This window comes from Carassius gibelio, chromosome A11 (genome assembly GCF_023724105.1).
Source record: "Carassius gibelio isolate Cgi1373 ecotype wild population from Czech Republic chromosome A11, carGib1.2-hapl.c, whole genome shotgun sequence".
In the NCBI taxonomy this organism is placed as follows: Eukaryota; Metazoa; Chordata; class Actinopteri; order Cypriniformes; family Cyprinidae; genus Carassius; species Carassius gibelio.
In genome coordinates this window covers 12474402-12488869 of record NC_068381.1, presented here as the reverse complement: position 1 = coordinate 12488869, position 14468 = coordinate 12474402, and the positions used below count along the sequence as shown (strand labels likewise).

General features: G+C 38.7%; 1 protein-coding gene across 2 annotated transcripts in view; it reads right to left on the bottom strand.

Moving 5' to 3' along the window:
- srgap2 (SLIT-ROBO Rho GTPase activating protein 2) overlaps nt 1-13883 on the bottom strand; it is an 85290-nt gene extending 71407 nt beyond the window's left edge. For both annotated transcript variants that reach the window (XM_052609872.1, XM_052609874.1), the window contains exons 1-2: nt 13738-13883; nt 12724-13156 (exon numbers count right to left, since the gene is read on the bottom strand). In XM_052609872.1, coding sequence (XP_052465832.1) covers nt 12724-12790 — 67 coding nt within the window. In that variant the 5' untranslated portion in view covers nt 12791-13156; nt 13738-13883. The remainder of the gene's footprint in view (nt 1-12723; nt 13157-13737) is intronic.
- Between the last annotated feature and the right edge of the window lie 585 nt (nt 13884-14468).

Here is a 14468-nt window from a genome sequence, read left to right as displayed (position 1 = left end):
GTTTACATCTGTGGAGAGGCAGTGTAAGCACATGTGACATTTTGGGTGCCTTGAGTTGATGCAGAATAGGCTTAGCATAAGCACATGATCTTATAAATTTATGTCTGAGCACCAGTGTATCCCTATAATAATCTGAGGTGTGAAACATTAATTGTAAAAAAGATACACAGGGAAACGTATTCTCACAATCTGAAAAGATAATCAGGGCGCATTGGACATCAGGTAATGAGTGACTGATGACTGCTGCTTACAGCAGGCTGGATTTGTTCAAATCTTCATGCAAGCATCACAGATCACCTTTAAAGTCTTTAATGATGCCTTCAAGTCATGTCAGAATGATCAAATTTAATCATAAAGTACTAAAAAGTAACCATGGGAAACCAACATATAAAGATGAGAGGCTAGAAACATCACACTAAACTGCCACTTTGAGGAAAAACTATAGAGGCCCACTGCTTTCCAACGGATTTACATTTGATCGTTGACCACACTGGCATTGGTGAGAGTGCTGTGGTCAGGGATTGCAGTATTTATGAACTGCTTAACTGTGAACTATTCTCCCAAGTAAAACGGCAGCAACAAAAATGTACATGACATAATGTCAATAATTCAGATTAGAGCACAAGGAAACTCTGTAGATCTATTAAATAACTTTGCTGGCAGGCAGCATATGACAGATTTATACATATATATATATATATATATGGGCTGTAGCTATCGAATATTTTAGTAATCGAGTATTCTACCAAAAATTCCATCGATTAATCGAGTAATTGGATAAAATGTCTTTTTGCTTAATTAAAGTGCAATATTAATTATATTATATATATATTAGGGGTGTAACGGTTCACAAAATTCACGGTTCGGTTCGATACGATACACTGATGTCACGGTTCGGTTCGGTTCGGTTCGATACGTTTTAGATACAGCAAAATGTAAAAACATCTCAACTTTTCAGAATGCCGCAAGCGCACCGCGGGTCATGTGACAAGAACTAACCAATCAGCTTCATCCTTTCCCGTAACAACGTTGAGAGCTCAGCCAAGATGAAGGATCAGCTGATCATAGTTGTATATGGATTGCAATTTTGAAATAAATTTAGTAGCAGAGCTACTGCAAGCGATTTTTAGAGCTGCAAATCCATTTATCCTTCGCAGAAATTTCCGCGTCTCATGGAGAGATCACGTCATTGTTGCTTAGCAAAGACAGACGCCTCATGAGCGCTTCTGCCCAAGCGCTTTGGAAAGGAGGAGAAAGACGCGCTTAGCGTTTTCCATGCGTTTTTAGGCACGATATGTGAACGGCCCCTAAGGCGCTCGCTCACTCAGCACGCGCTGAAGGCTCGTTGCAAAATGTCGAATGCCTTTAACAGACCAGAAATATAAGATCCTAAAATAACCAACAGGTGTGGTGTTTGGGTTGGATTCCCTGTAAGCTATAGTGTCTAAATGCTGCAGGGATAGTTTGCTGCGTGCATGTTTCTCCTTTTTTTCGTCTTTTCCCAGATAGTACTGACGCATATATCCCAGATATTCCCGCTGGTGTTTTTTTTTTTTTTTTGTATTCCCGCTGGTGTACCCTGTCATGTTGCAGATGCGACATACCGTTGTTTTTTTATCCACCACTCTCTTGCCATCACCATTATAGCTTAAAGGGAATCCAAAGTGCACCCAAACACCAGACCTGTTGGTTATTGGAGGATCTTCTCATTTCTAGTCTGTTAAACGCATTGGCTATTTTGCAACGAGCCTTCAGCGCGTACTGAGTGAGCGAGCGCCTGCTGAGTAGCCTAACATAAACATATAAGATGGTGTTTTTTTCTTCTTCAGGAGTGTCAGGGGCGTTGCCTGTTACGTTGTTTGGGTTATTGGGCTACCTTGTTGAACGCATATCATTATATTTCTCTCTCTCTCTTTTTTTTTTTTTTCAAATATAATTAATTACTCCAACGAACCGTTCGGTATACATAATGCGTACCGCGTACCGAACCGAAAGCGTCGTACCGAACGGTTCAATACGAATACGCGTATCGTTACACCCCTAATATATATATATATATATATATATATATATATATAAAAACAGAAGTAAAACATTTAGTTGACAATTATCCTCTAAGGTCTGACCACTTAAGCTAACATTTCTTTTTTATATAATAATAATAATAATAATAATAATAATAATAATAAAACTATCTGGTAAATAGGAAGTCTTTTACATATTTTACCTGATCTGACCCTTAAAATTACTTTTGTTTGTTTAACAGGTTGATTGAGTGATATTAAGCAATATCTTTTCTTGAATAGAACCAGTTCACTGAGATGTAAACACAGGTATTGTTGATTTTCGGTCACCTGAAACTGAACAAACAGTTGCTTTTCCTGTATGTTATTTCTCTGCTTGTTGGCAGCAGGACGTGTTTATACACGTATAGTTGCATAACCCAACATTTTCTTGTAACTGTATATGTACTTAGTTACACAATGCAAACTTTGTACTACACAGGAATATTTCAAGATGTATCAAAATATGCAAATCACACTAATGGACAATACCATTCTGGAGCAATAAAATGATAAACATTTACAGCACACCCCGGAGTTTCATCTCGGTTTAATTATCATTATGCAGACGTGCAGTCAATATATGAGCTGGACAGAAGTCAAAAACAAGTACCAGCACACAGTGGGGCTGTGCAAACACTTCAAAGGAGCACAACCTCCTATATCCTTTAAAATAAGGCAGTAAATTATTACGTAAGGAGGAATATTGTGCATGAAGCAAAGGAATGAGAGTCTCGGGTTTGGCTCTCATTATGGTGTCATGTGCAGGGTGAGCAGACATCTGGATTGAGTAAAACCAAGTCAGAGTCTAGAAAGCCCACGGCGGGCAGGGATCCGCCTGTCCCCCATTCACAGGAACCTCCAAGGGTCGCTCATCAAGGGTCTGTGGGTAATCCAACACACACAATGTTGGTTTCAGTGTATGGAACCACTCAATGGCTCAGTACACAGACAGTGCATTTATTTTTCTTTCCTGCAAAACGCACACTACAAAACTGAAGTCTGCAACAGGTCTGGTCTTGATATCATAAAGAAAAGAAAAAAAATCTCAGTAAAATAATACAGTTTCTTAAAACAATACCTTAGTTATCAGCCATAAATGTGTTTTATTCATGTAAAAATAAAAATCAATTCAAATAAATATACATAATATGAGATGAGACAGAATTTATTAATTAACCATTCATGATAAAAAAAAAAATTAACAATAAAAAAAATAATATTGAAAATATTTACCATAAAATATAGATTTGACATATTTTAACATCTAACATATAAGAATAAGTCAATTAAAGTATTTTTTTAAACATTTTTCTATGTAAAACATCTTTATACATGTCTTTCTTTCCTTTTCTCACAGAAACTAGTCTGATTTGGTTGAGTAAAGTGTACACACAATGATGACCCTCTGCCTGTAATGTGCGTTTGGTTTAAGGCTATTTGTGAACCTGGGAAGTTACACAGGTATAAAAGGTTTACGTGTGTAACTGTGGGATTACTGTATCTGGATCATGAGGAAGAGGAATTCGGCTCTCCTACGCTCCCTTGAAAAAAATGAAAAATGCTTTGATATTTTTTGGTTCACCTAAAATGGCTCCAAGTAATTTGTGCTAGCACATCAGAATATAGATGAAGCATACATTTGGCTCATCTCCTCTCACCCAGCATCAGATCAGGTGCAAACCCGAGCATGTTTGTGGAGGGGGGAACAAAGAGAGACCACATATTAAGAGAAAAACAAAAAGCAGTGATGAATTGCTTCATTAAAAAAGCATTAGTAGAAGTGTGACCCAGTCAGACAGGCATGGTCCCTGCAGCATGGCTCGTGGCAATGGTGCAGTGTAGCACCTCATTTCCAATGCTGAAAATCCTGCTGCTATCTTATACCTGATAGTGTGGATTTGGGCTAATGGCTAGGCCCATATCTCTGCCAATATTCTTCATTTACAGCCAAAAAGAGCGTGTCTTTTAGCAGTTATATTGTAAACACCGCAGGAATACATAATATTAAAATTCAGGCTGAGATATATCCAAAAATAAAACTGTCAGATTTGATATAAATATTAAAAAAGGGAAAATAAAAATAAACAGATAAATAATGGAAATATAAACAAATGAATAAATGGCTAAGCACTCAGAAAAGGCATGACAACCATACAGACTCCCCTTAAAGCAAGTACTCAACTCTCGTGGTTAGTAATGAATTAAAAGCCACTTAATAGCCATATCATTAAAAAAAAACGTTCAGTCTGAAATGAAATTATATAAATGGCACAGAGAAGACTCATGTGGCAAAGACCAGTGACATAAAGGTTCAATCTTGGAGAGAAGACATTCGACTTGTCAGACTTTCGTGATAAGAGTTGACAGGAAAAGAGACACCTAAAAAAGTTTGGGTTTGGAGGAAAACCATGTCTGTGGTATTGAGATGAAGGCAACGTTTATTTATGCTGAAAAGAGACACACCTAATATCATTCTTACACCCATAAATATACAAAAGATGAAGGTAGGTGTCTTGTTCTTGGCAGCCAATACTTTTTCCAATCTGCAGCACAAAGAAATAGTCAACAACAAGACATTTGAGAGTGTCTGAATACTGAGGATGGTAGATATTACATCATTCTTCACACAATCCCACAATTCTGTATTCTTTATCAACTTAATTTCAGAGCTCACCATTGTTTGAACCATTAACTATAAACCACGGTGGATTAAAACATGGTGGATTATAGGAAGAGAACCAGAAAGTAACCTAGCGGTCAGTAACTGTAATCATGAACCGGCCTAACAAACGCAGGAAACAAAGCAGGCCTTAACATAAAGAAAAAATCTGTTTCCTCTCCAGTCCTGACCCAAGGGACTTCTCAGACATCCAATACCTCGGTTTCAATTGTTTTTCATTAAGGCTGGGTTTATTTAGAGGAACTGCTGCCCTTTATTTATTGACTTTTAAACTGAGGATTTTAATCTTCTTTTGTTGATGTACATGGGTTTTTATAGCTCTTTGCTTATTGTGTGTATTTCTAAAACCTGAACGGATTTTGTCAGTCTTGTAAATCTAAATCTTTCTATATTTTGAATCATATTTACAAGCAGTGTAGAGCCATGATGTGGATATTATACACGATCAATCATAATTATTACACAGGCAATATAGCCTGTGGTCTCTCATTAAACGGTCTCTACACTGTATGATATATGGAAATGAATACAAAGCAGAAAACAACATGCCCAAGTGTGTGGTCAACCGTGTGTAAAAACGTCATGTGTTTGCAATTATTAAAAGTCTGGTCAAGAAGGGGGAGGGGGAGGAAAACACCAAAAACCAATGTTTCATATTTCATCCTGAATGGCAAACCGTCATTTCAGGAGTTGCGAGAAAAGTAGGAGTGAGCAGGCCACGAAAAAAAGAACAATAGAAGAACAGAGACCGCTTTGGTCCTGCAGTTCTATACAATGCTCTTATTGTTAGTCCAGAACCACAGCAGATCTGGAAAGAAAGGAGAAGGAGAAAGAAAAGACACTGGTGCTCTCCAAAGACGGTGGTCCTGACTCATGTTGCACATTCCTACAGGTTTCAGGTCTGTTGCCGTGTGAGACGTGGACTTCGTTCCCACAGCGGCCAGGCTTAAGTGAGAGGAGGAACCGAGATATCCTTTGGGAAAAACCGAGTAGAAAATGCTTCCTCATTTTAATAAAAACACTCCACACAGTCAAAGAGAAGATGTTGAGAAGGTGAGTTGCGTTGAGCTGCCATTCAGATTTTGCATAGCGGACAAGCTGATGGATGAATGAGTCTGTTGGCAGTATGCAAATTTCAGCATAAATACCACTAGATTCATTCAAACTGAATCACTGTTCTAGCTAACAAAGAGCTAAAAGACAGCCATCTTAAAGGCACAGTTCAACCAAAAAATTTAAATTCGGTTTTATTTACTTGCTATCTTTTGTGGAACACACAAAAAAGATGTTTGTATAATAAAAGGGAATGGGGACAAACTCAAAAATACAATACACAAGCACAATAAACGCATCATGAGTGTATTAAGGGGGGGGGGGGCTACAAATGGTGTTTTGTGCATTCAGAGTTGTTCACAGTGTTAAAGAGATGGATTCTCATGCTAAACATGGCCAAAGTTTTCTAAAATAATTCAGAAGAATGACTGAGAATTTTTGTGCCGAAGATCTTACTTCCGGGTTGATACAAGATTCGGCTGGTTTCCATCGTGGACCTAATGACGTAGACAAGAGCGGAACATAGAGCAGAACTTCTTATATGAGCATTTCTCCCGGAAAAAACGTGTCCGGGCACATGTTGGCCAGAGGACACTTCAACACGCTTCAAAATCGTCGGCAGCGCTGCATAGGATTTTTTCGAGAATGCTTCAAAATAAGTGCGATTTTGGATGTGAGGGAAAGTTTACCGTGTTCAGCTTCCCCAAGAACCCAGCGTTACATGAACAGTGGATGTAGTTTGTTTTTCCGAGGCAACAACGGAGTGTATCAAGTGTGTTCTGTTCATTTGAGTGATGAATGTTTTATAAACAAGGCCCAAGTCGACTCTAGACTTGCACATCGTTTGCTATTAAAACATGGAGCCGTCCCTGTGATAAAAGACCCCATTCATGTAAGTACAATGCATCAGATTTCTGCATTTTGTTGGAAATCAGCACATAAGTGAATATATGTTAATGGAAACAACACGAAACATCAGTATTATAGCTCCGCTCACGGCACGCCTCCAGGAACTCGGATTTTCTGTAAAGAATCGGAAATCTGTATTCTTCTTTTATAAATATGATAAAACTAAAGACAGTTTAGAGATGCAGTACTACTCTATAGGTACTCAAGATAAACATGAGATTAGGTGAAACTGTGTATGTACCCTTTAAATAATCGTTTTCTTCAGTAAACTGCTCCTGAAGTGAGCAAATTTGCGCAACTATGGGGTTGCCCTTAGTTGTGCAAACATTGAACATTTAACCTTCATTTGCTAATAATAATAACAACAACCACTAACAAGCAATCTGTATTTCCCTTTGGTGCTTCAACATACCCTTTTTTTTGGATTATCAATAAGCAGCCATTGAGATGACCACTTTGCAACAATTATTAAATAATTTCAATACTAACATTTATGTGCATCTACTTCAATTATTTGCCCCAAGACTCTACCTTGTGGAAATCCAACATCCTCAAAAGGTGGAACAGCCATGTCACTTCTTAAAAGGTAAGCCCCTTCCTGTCTGCTATCCTCCAATCAGAACAGCCGAAACATGGAAATATATACAAAGTGTGGACTCTGACCTATTTGATTTGATCTGCTCTTTAAATTAAAACAAAACGTCTGAGTAAAAATTTCTGTTCCGGGTCTTAGAATTAACCTCACAGTCTGTTTTGATGTCGACGACTGGCATGTGTTCTACTGTCATGCAGAATGCAAAACTCCACTAAAACCAAGACTGGCCATTTCAGTCTGACAAAGAAGTAAATGGAAGACAGAATGTAAATGGTTTTCCACTTTGCAGGCTCTCTCTAACCCTCCCCCACACCTTCCCTTGGCTGATCGCCGGGAAAGTGCTTGATGACTTTACCGTGCCTATTTGAAGGTCTGCTGGACTTCAGGACATTTAGCATGAACTGACAGAGAAATCACATTATTTAGTCCAGCGTTACCCATCAGGGAGATGAAATGTCATCAGGCCATGAAAATGAGCATGTGTGCATGACTTGCATGCTTGCTAATGTATAGAAAAATAAGAAGAAAGGGGGTTTGGAAATAGCTGGTCCCTGGGCAAGTTCTCAAGCAGAAGCAGGTTCATGATGGCAGGTAAGCGGAGCATCCATCTTCCCTTGAGTTTCATCCATATGTTTGTGATCCAGTCTTGCAGAGTTTTAAAATTTGGACTGGGATTCACCTGGTGTTCATTTGTTGAGAATCACAGCGGGAGATTAATTAGAGGCAACAGAAAGTCGATCCAGGCATTTTCATTTCCACAGTAAATTATGCTGATGTAGTACAAACAGTATAATGGAGTTTTGAGGGGTGTGATTTCGGCCCCATTCCTTCCTATTCTATGTCAGGTAACAGTTTTGTGCATTTAGTCATGTGCATCCTGAGGGATCGGGCATCTGTTGTCAATTATGACCTTTCTGTTGCATCCACAAACATTACGCTGTCTATTAGTGGATTGAGGCAACCAAAAAGTTATTCTGCATAGGAGGCATTTAGTACATAACAGATGTTGGAAACACTGATGATTAATTGGTTAAAGAGCTCTCTAAAGTGAATGCAAGTGTGAGAACTACTACAATGGTATGAGGAAAGCTGCAGAGACCAATTCCTACAAGAATGGGTTGTCTCTTTTACAGATATAACTTGGCCTCTTCTGTTAATCCACAAGTTAATCAAATAAATGATAAAAACTTAAATCTGGACCAACTCAACAAGTTATCCAGGTCAACTCCCTCAGGGCTGGTCCTCTGACAGGAAGTCCAGAAATCGGGGGTGAGTTTTCAATTCAGGAGCACACAATAGCAACAATACATGTGTGTTGTGCACTGTCTCCCCCTCCTTCCTCTCCTCATCTTCCTTAAACAAACATCCTTCCTGGGGAAGATTATTTCAGATCAAGTAAGCATTTCCACATAAAGAACATTTGCATACTGTATTCTAGCGCCATACCGGGCACACCATCCATTCCACGGACTCATTAAGTGCTAAAGTGGAGAGTCTTGGCCGGAGCAGGAGCCATGGATCAATGCTGGCCTGTTCTAATTGAGGCAAACTTGTTAGGGGAAGGGTATTAAAAAGGACAAGAAGAGATTAGTGGAATTGTAAAGATTCATTGCAGCTGCAGCGTGAGCAAACAAAGGCTGATGCAGAGCCGTAAACCCAAAAGACCTTCTAATCATCGACCTTGTAGATTAACTGAACATTTTGGGATGGGTTGGAAGAGGTGATGCCACTTTTTAAAAACCAACCAATCCATAACCTTTGGGGTGACATCTAACAAGCAGTGCCGTTTAAACACATCCTTCAAAACAATATCTAACCAAAATGGAAAAAAGCCAGAGTTGATGTATAATAGGTATCACAATGAGATCATAGGGGTCACAGTGGCCAAATAGTTACCCAACAACCAATTATATCCCTGTTGTAATATAAAAATCTGTATTTATTATTATTTTTTACTTTATTGATAAGATTTATTCATAAAAATTATTTAAAAACTCTCTCTTTCTTCCGCTCTCTCTCATTTGTCAGGGACATTGCACAACCAACGCTGACAAGCTCTAAACATTAAATATCAGCCAAATAATCAGCTTGGTCCATATTTCGATCAATAATGTTAACACATCATGATGTCTCTCTTTGGATCAGCCTCTGAATCTTTCACTCTCCTCAACCAATCAATATCTCACTGTCTGCTCAAAGAACCAGATGTTTGAAAACACCAAAACCACTGCTAATGAAACCAAGTGAAGGTTTTCTCATTCCATCTCTTTTTTGCCACATAAAGCCAAAGAACAGCTGCTTGGGTTGTGAAGACTCCACTATTTCGCTTGTCAGCAGAAACACATTCAAATGAGCATTCAAAGCGTAGGATCGAGAACACAGAGGATATAGTATAACTGATCAAAAGCAATGGTCTGTTTTGGGCCTCAGATGCTGTGAAACTGGATGAACGCAGTGATTACTGACATTCAAACCGGGAAATGTGAGAAACTCTGCCGAAATATGTTGAGAGGGAAAATGTTAGTAGGCTGTTGCACCCTCCCCCCGAAACACCATAAGCACTTCAAACAGAATTCAACAGTGACCTACATACATAGGCGTGAAGTTACTATTAAAAATCAACAAAGTTCTAATCCATTTTGCACTGCACAGTTTCTCTGCCATCTTTAAATTACAGGAACTAATGGAAATGTCCATCTTCAAATCTTCACTAAAACAATTTCTCCAAATGCTTTTGGTTCTCTTTCCATTGTTAAAAAGACATCAGGCATAGCACAAAAAGAGGGGCAAAGCATCTTCCAGGCTTTTCTTTTTTTATTAATGATGCCAATTAGAGCAGTCAATCATTTTGTTTCCCACAGCTTGAGAACGCTCTTATACGCATAGTCACTTTTCACATGCTTGACAGGCTCACTTCCCATGTCTGAAGGATTATAGCTACATTAACCAATCCTTCCAAACAGCCATGGTAAAAAAACAGATGTACATTTCCTGCCAATCCTTGGAAACGTCAAGCCCAGTCTTCCATCTCCTTCAGCTTGTTTCTGGTAAGAGAAGCTCGTACCTGAGCCATAAGTGAGCCTTTGAGTTGGTCTCATTTGTGATTCCTTTATAAAAATCTGAATGGAGAAGCCAAGGTACTGAGAATGGCTGAAAAGAGTCTGATCATTGAGATATGGATAATAGCTTATAGCACCAACTCCAGGGCACTGAGAATAAGAGCATGATTTTGATGGGAAAACTCTATGTTCTGCATCAAGCTGATGTTAATCAATGATAATTCAGTTAGAAATGTACGCAGCTTTGATGTGTCTCTCTCTGACTTCTCCATTTTTAGATTTTCTTCTCAAGTCTGGTTGCCTCAGCACAGAAATAGATCACCAAGCAATTACTGCTTCCTCTTCTGCCACTAATTTATGACAGATTATTAAGCCAAATCAGCGATGTTTCACTAGGCAAGGATGCTTTCGAAATCTAGCCAATTTTTCTGTGTGCACCCTTGCAATTCCTGAGAGAAGAAAATCATGCATATTATTGTTTCTTTCCAGATCCTGTCATCTCAAGATATTTGATCAAACTGATCCATAAGAATTTTTTTTTTTTTTCAGGAATGGCAGAGTAATAGGGATTCATTTGCTTGTGAGGGAGGCTGGGGGTTCAAACAGGTAAGAGAAAGTGATATGACACAGCATCCAGAGAGAGGAGCTGGAGGAGGAACAATAGTGCAGAATTAATATCAGGTTTATAGATGTGCATTTATTTCAGCAACTGAAACAGATCAATGTGTTGGGGCTAGCATTTCTCAGGGATGTGAATGCAATTATTCTTCAATTCTGCAGTTCACCTGTTAAAGACACTAAAAGGCTCAACTTAAAAGGCAGGTAAAAAATGGCAACAGTCGCAATTGACATTCAGGTTATCCAGACATTCAGGTGACCAATGAATCACTTTTCCATCAATTTGTGATTGGTGGAATAGATTTTTTAAATATTTTTTATAAAGTTGGCAGCTCACACTGAAAATGAATGACGTATGAAATATTAATTTAGTTGTAATTTTAATTACGCTAGATTTATTTGTCATATAACTTATTTTAAATCATATTGCAGCCCTCTAATGGGCCCTGGCCCCCTTTGTTGAAAACCAGTGAGCCGAGCATAACTACAAGAACTGATATTTAATAATTGTAATGACTTTTAATGGTCCCGCTTCATTTAAATGGTTTAAGATGGCCTCCAGCAGGATTACTTGAAAAGCTGACAAAAACCCCTTTAAAAAAAACAGCTAAAAGACCAAGCTGGGAAAATCATCATACCAGCTTAGGCTAGTTTGAATGGTTTTAGCTATATTTCAATGCAAAACATTTAAACACCCTAAACTAGGTTCATGCTCTGTTTAGCAATATGTATGTCACAATGACCTACTTGAATGAAAACTCTCATAGATGAGAAACCCACTGGCTCTTATTAAAGGAGCTTTTCCCCTCACTTAGCAGCAACAGGCAGGGCTCATCAGTTGCTCAACTCAAAGTGCACAATACATAACTGCGTGAATAACGTGATACCGAGCTTCACTAATGAAGTGCATCAGTCAATCAACAGCTTCGTTTTGCCTCATCAGACAGACGTTTCTATGGGAACACAATCCCTTCAGTGAGACAAAAACACACAAATGAAACAAGCACAGTGTACTGTTAAAATTACTTCATTAAATACTACATTACCTCTCAGAATAGGCGAAAATATTCTCGAAGCCTTCAGGCTAGTGCTTTAAACGGTTACCAACCACATCGTAGTAAGAATAACATTAATGAGGTTACAGCAATAACCGAGCTGTCACCGAGCAACACACCTTTACTTCATTCACGCACAGACAGTAGAACGTTTCTCGGTCAAATAAAATTCAAAACGGCTTTAAACGTGTTGCTTAAATCCGTGACCTACTGCAAAACATCTCTGTCAGCCAGCATGACATGTTTCAAAAATCAATGTTGAACACAGCACCACACCAGCTCGCACAGAGACGCGCAGGGCAAAAGAAAACGCCCTGCCTTGACTATACGTACAACCTACACAAGCTGACTGAAGGAAACACAACAAAAAAAACAACACAAACGTCACAGAAATGACATATGTTTAATAGTAAAACCCAGTTTGAGTTAGTATTGATTGAGAATATCGCTTCTCACACAGGCGACTGACTGACTGACCGACCGCACATCCATCATTCCGTTTGGACACACTGCCACATGTAGTGACGAGCTAGCATTGTTTCTGACAAAGTCAAATAAATAGCGTTTTTCTTTGGTAAATACGACTGCGTTTGCACCACTTGCGCTCATACATGCACTGTAACCCATCCAACAAGAAACACAATGGTAGCCGTGCAGGAAAAACACATTAGCGACACATTTCACTTACCTTTGACTTGCGTTTCATATTCGGCTATAATCTCCTTGTCCTTTCGGAATTTAGCCGGAGACGTCATACTGATCTAAAAGAAGTAAGTCCTGTCACAGCGAGAAACACCGCGGAACAAACGCCTCTTCGTCCACAGATATCCAAAAGAGTGGATGGGTATTGTCTCCTACCGATGATCAATCACGCCGCATTATTAGCTGGAGCTGCCGTTGGCTTCCTAGGTGGAATATGTCCGTGACAGCACGCGAGGAGTGAAGCCAAAAAAGAATAGTTTCATCGCACCGTTCACTCACACTGGACACGAGCGACAAGACGCAGCGCCTTCCAAAGTTTGCGCCTTCCTTAAGCGGTCAGATGTGTGTGTGAGAGAGAGAGGCTAGAGTCTTCTCGGGGCAGGATGATGAAGGCATGAATTAGACTTCCCAGCATCACACTGCACACAAACAAACAAGTTCACTGGATCAGATTTCTAAAGGCTACTTCCTTCCAGTAAACTTCCTCAAACTATTTTCGATTTCTTTCATTTGTTCAAAACAGACGTTCAACCCCATCGACGCTCCTCTTTACAATGTTTAGGTATGATATTATGATTTTTTTTAAGACGATTAAAGAAAATTAAAATGTACAATCATGACAACTTCAATTTTGCCATAGGATAAGAAAACCCTGAAACAAATGTGTCAAGTATTTTGGTCAAATGGAAAGATGAGGTTAAGAGTACTTTACTTTAACGCTGTCATAAAATGTAAAACGCGTTTAAATAGAAGCTGCCAATCTTGTAGACTGCAGGGATGTTGAGGACTTTAAATCTCCAGTCCTAAAATGAAAGAGGCTATGAGCAACAAGAGGCAGTCTGTCGAGTAAGTTAACGTGATGTGAAAAGCAGAGGCCCCTGGTTACTGTCTGAATAGTTCAGGGCTTTCCTTTAGGAGATTCCTGCATTTCATCCGGACGATTGCGGAGGTTTCTCGTGCCCAATCATATACTGTGCCATTGAATCTGTAAACCACTTACCTTAAAAGACGATTTCCATGTTTAAAATCGAGTTTGATATACCAGATTTCTCCCTCCTGACTAGTTACGCTTTTTCTCTGAATTTTCCCAAACTCAAACCCCGCCTCTTTTCATGGAAGAGAAAGAACAACCCCCCTCTATTGTCATTGGTCACAACCGGTCACAACATGCGAACACGACTTGAATCCTTGCTTTTACTGTCTATGCGTGAATCTATCAAACTGCCAAAAGATAGATTTCTGAGGCATTAATACTATTTTATCTCATAAGGCCATGTCGGATATTTTAAAGGCTTGAGTGAAATTCACAAACCGCAATTTTAAATCCTCTTTTTTTTAATTTTTGGGTTATTTTTATTTGTTTTATTTTTTCATTTTTATTTATGTCGTCCTTGTCTTCACAATAAAACATGTAATAATCATCAGAAAATATTTTATGTATTTTTTATTATTTTTATTTTTTTATTTTATTTTTATTTCATTTTTTATTTTATTTTTTTATTTTTCTAGCGATGTCTGATTCGTGAATTAATCCTTGCGAGTCGGATCTTTTAAATGAATCGGTTCAAAAACCGGCCGGTCTGAAAAATTATTCATTTACAAATCGAACTGAACGATTCATTGACTAATTCACGAGTCGGTCAAACAACCTGTGCGAACTAAGTGCAAATTATGTTTTGCTTGAAAGGTGATGATAATGTCTGCGTTCATCGGATGTGACAAAAAATACTT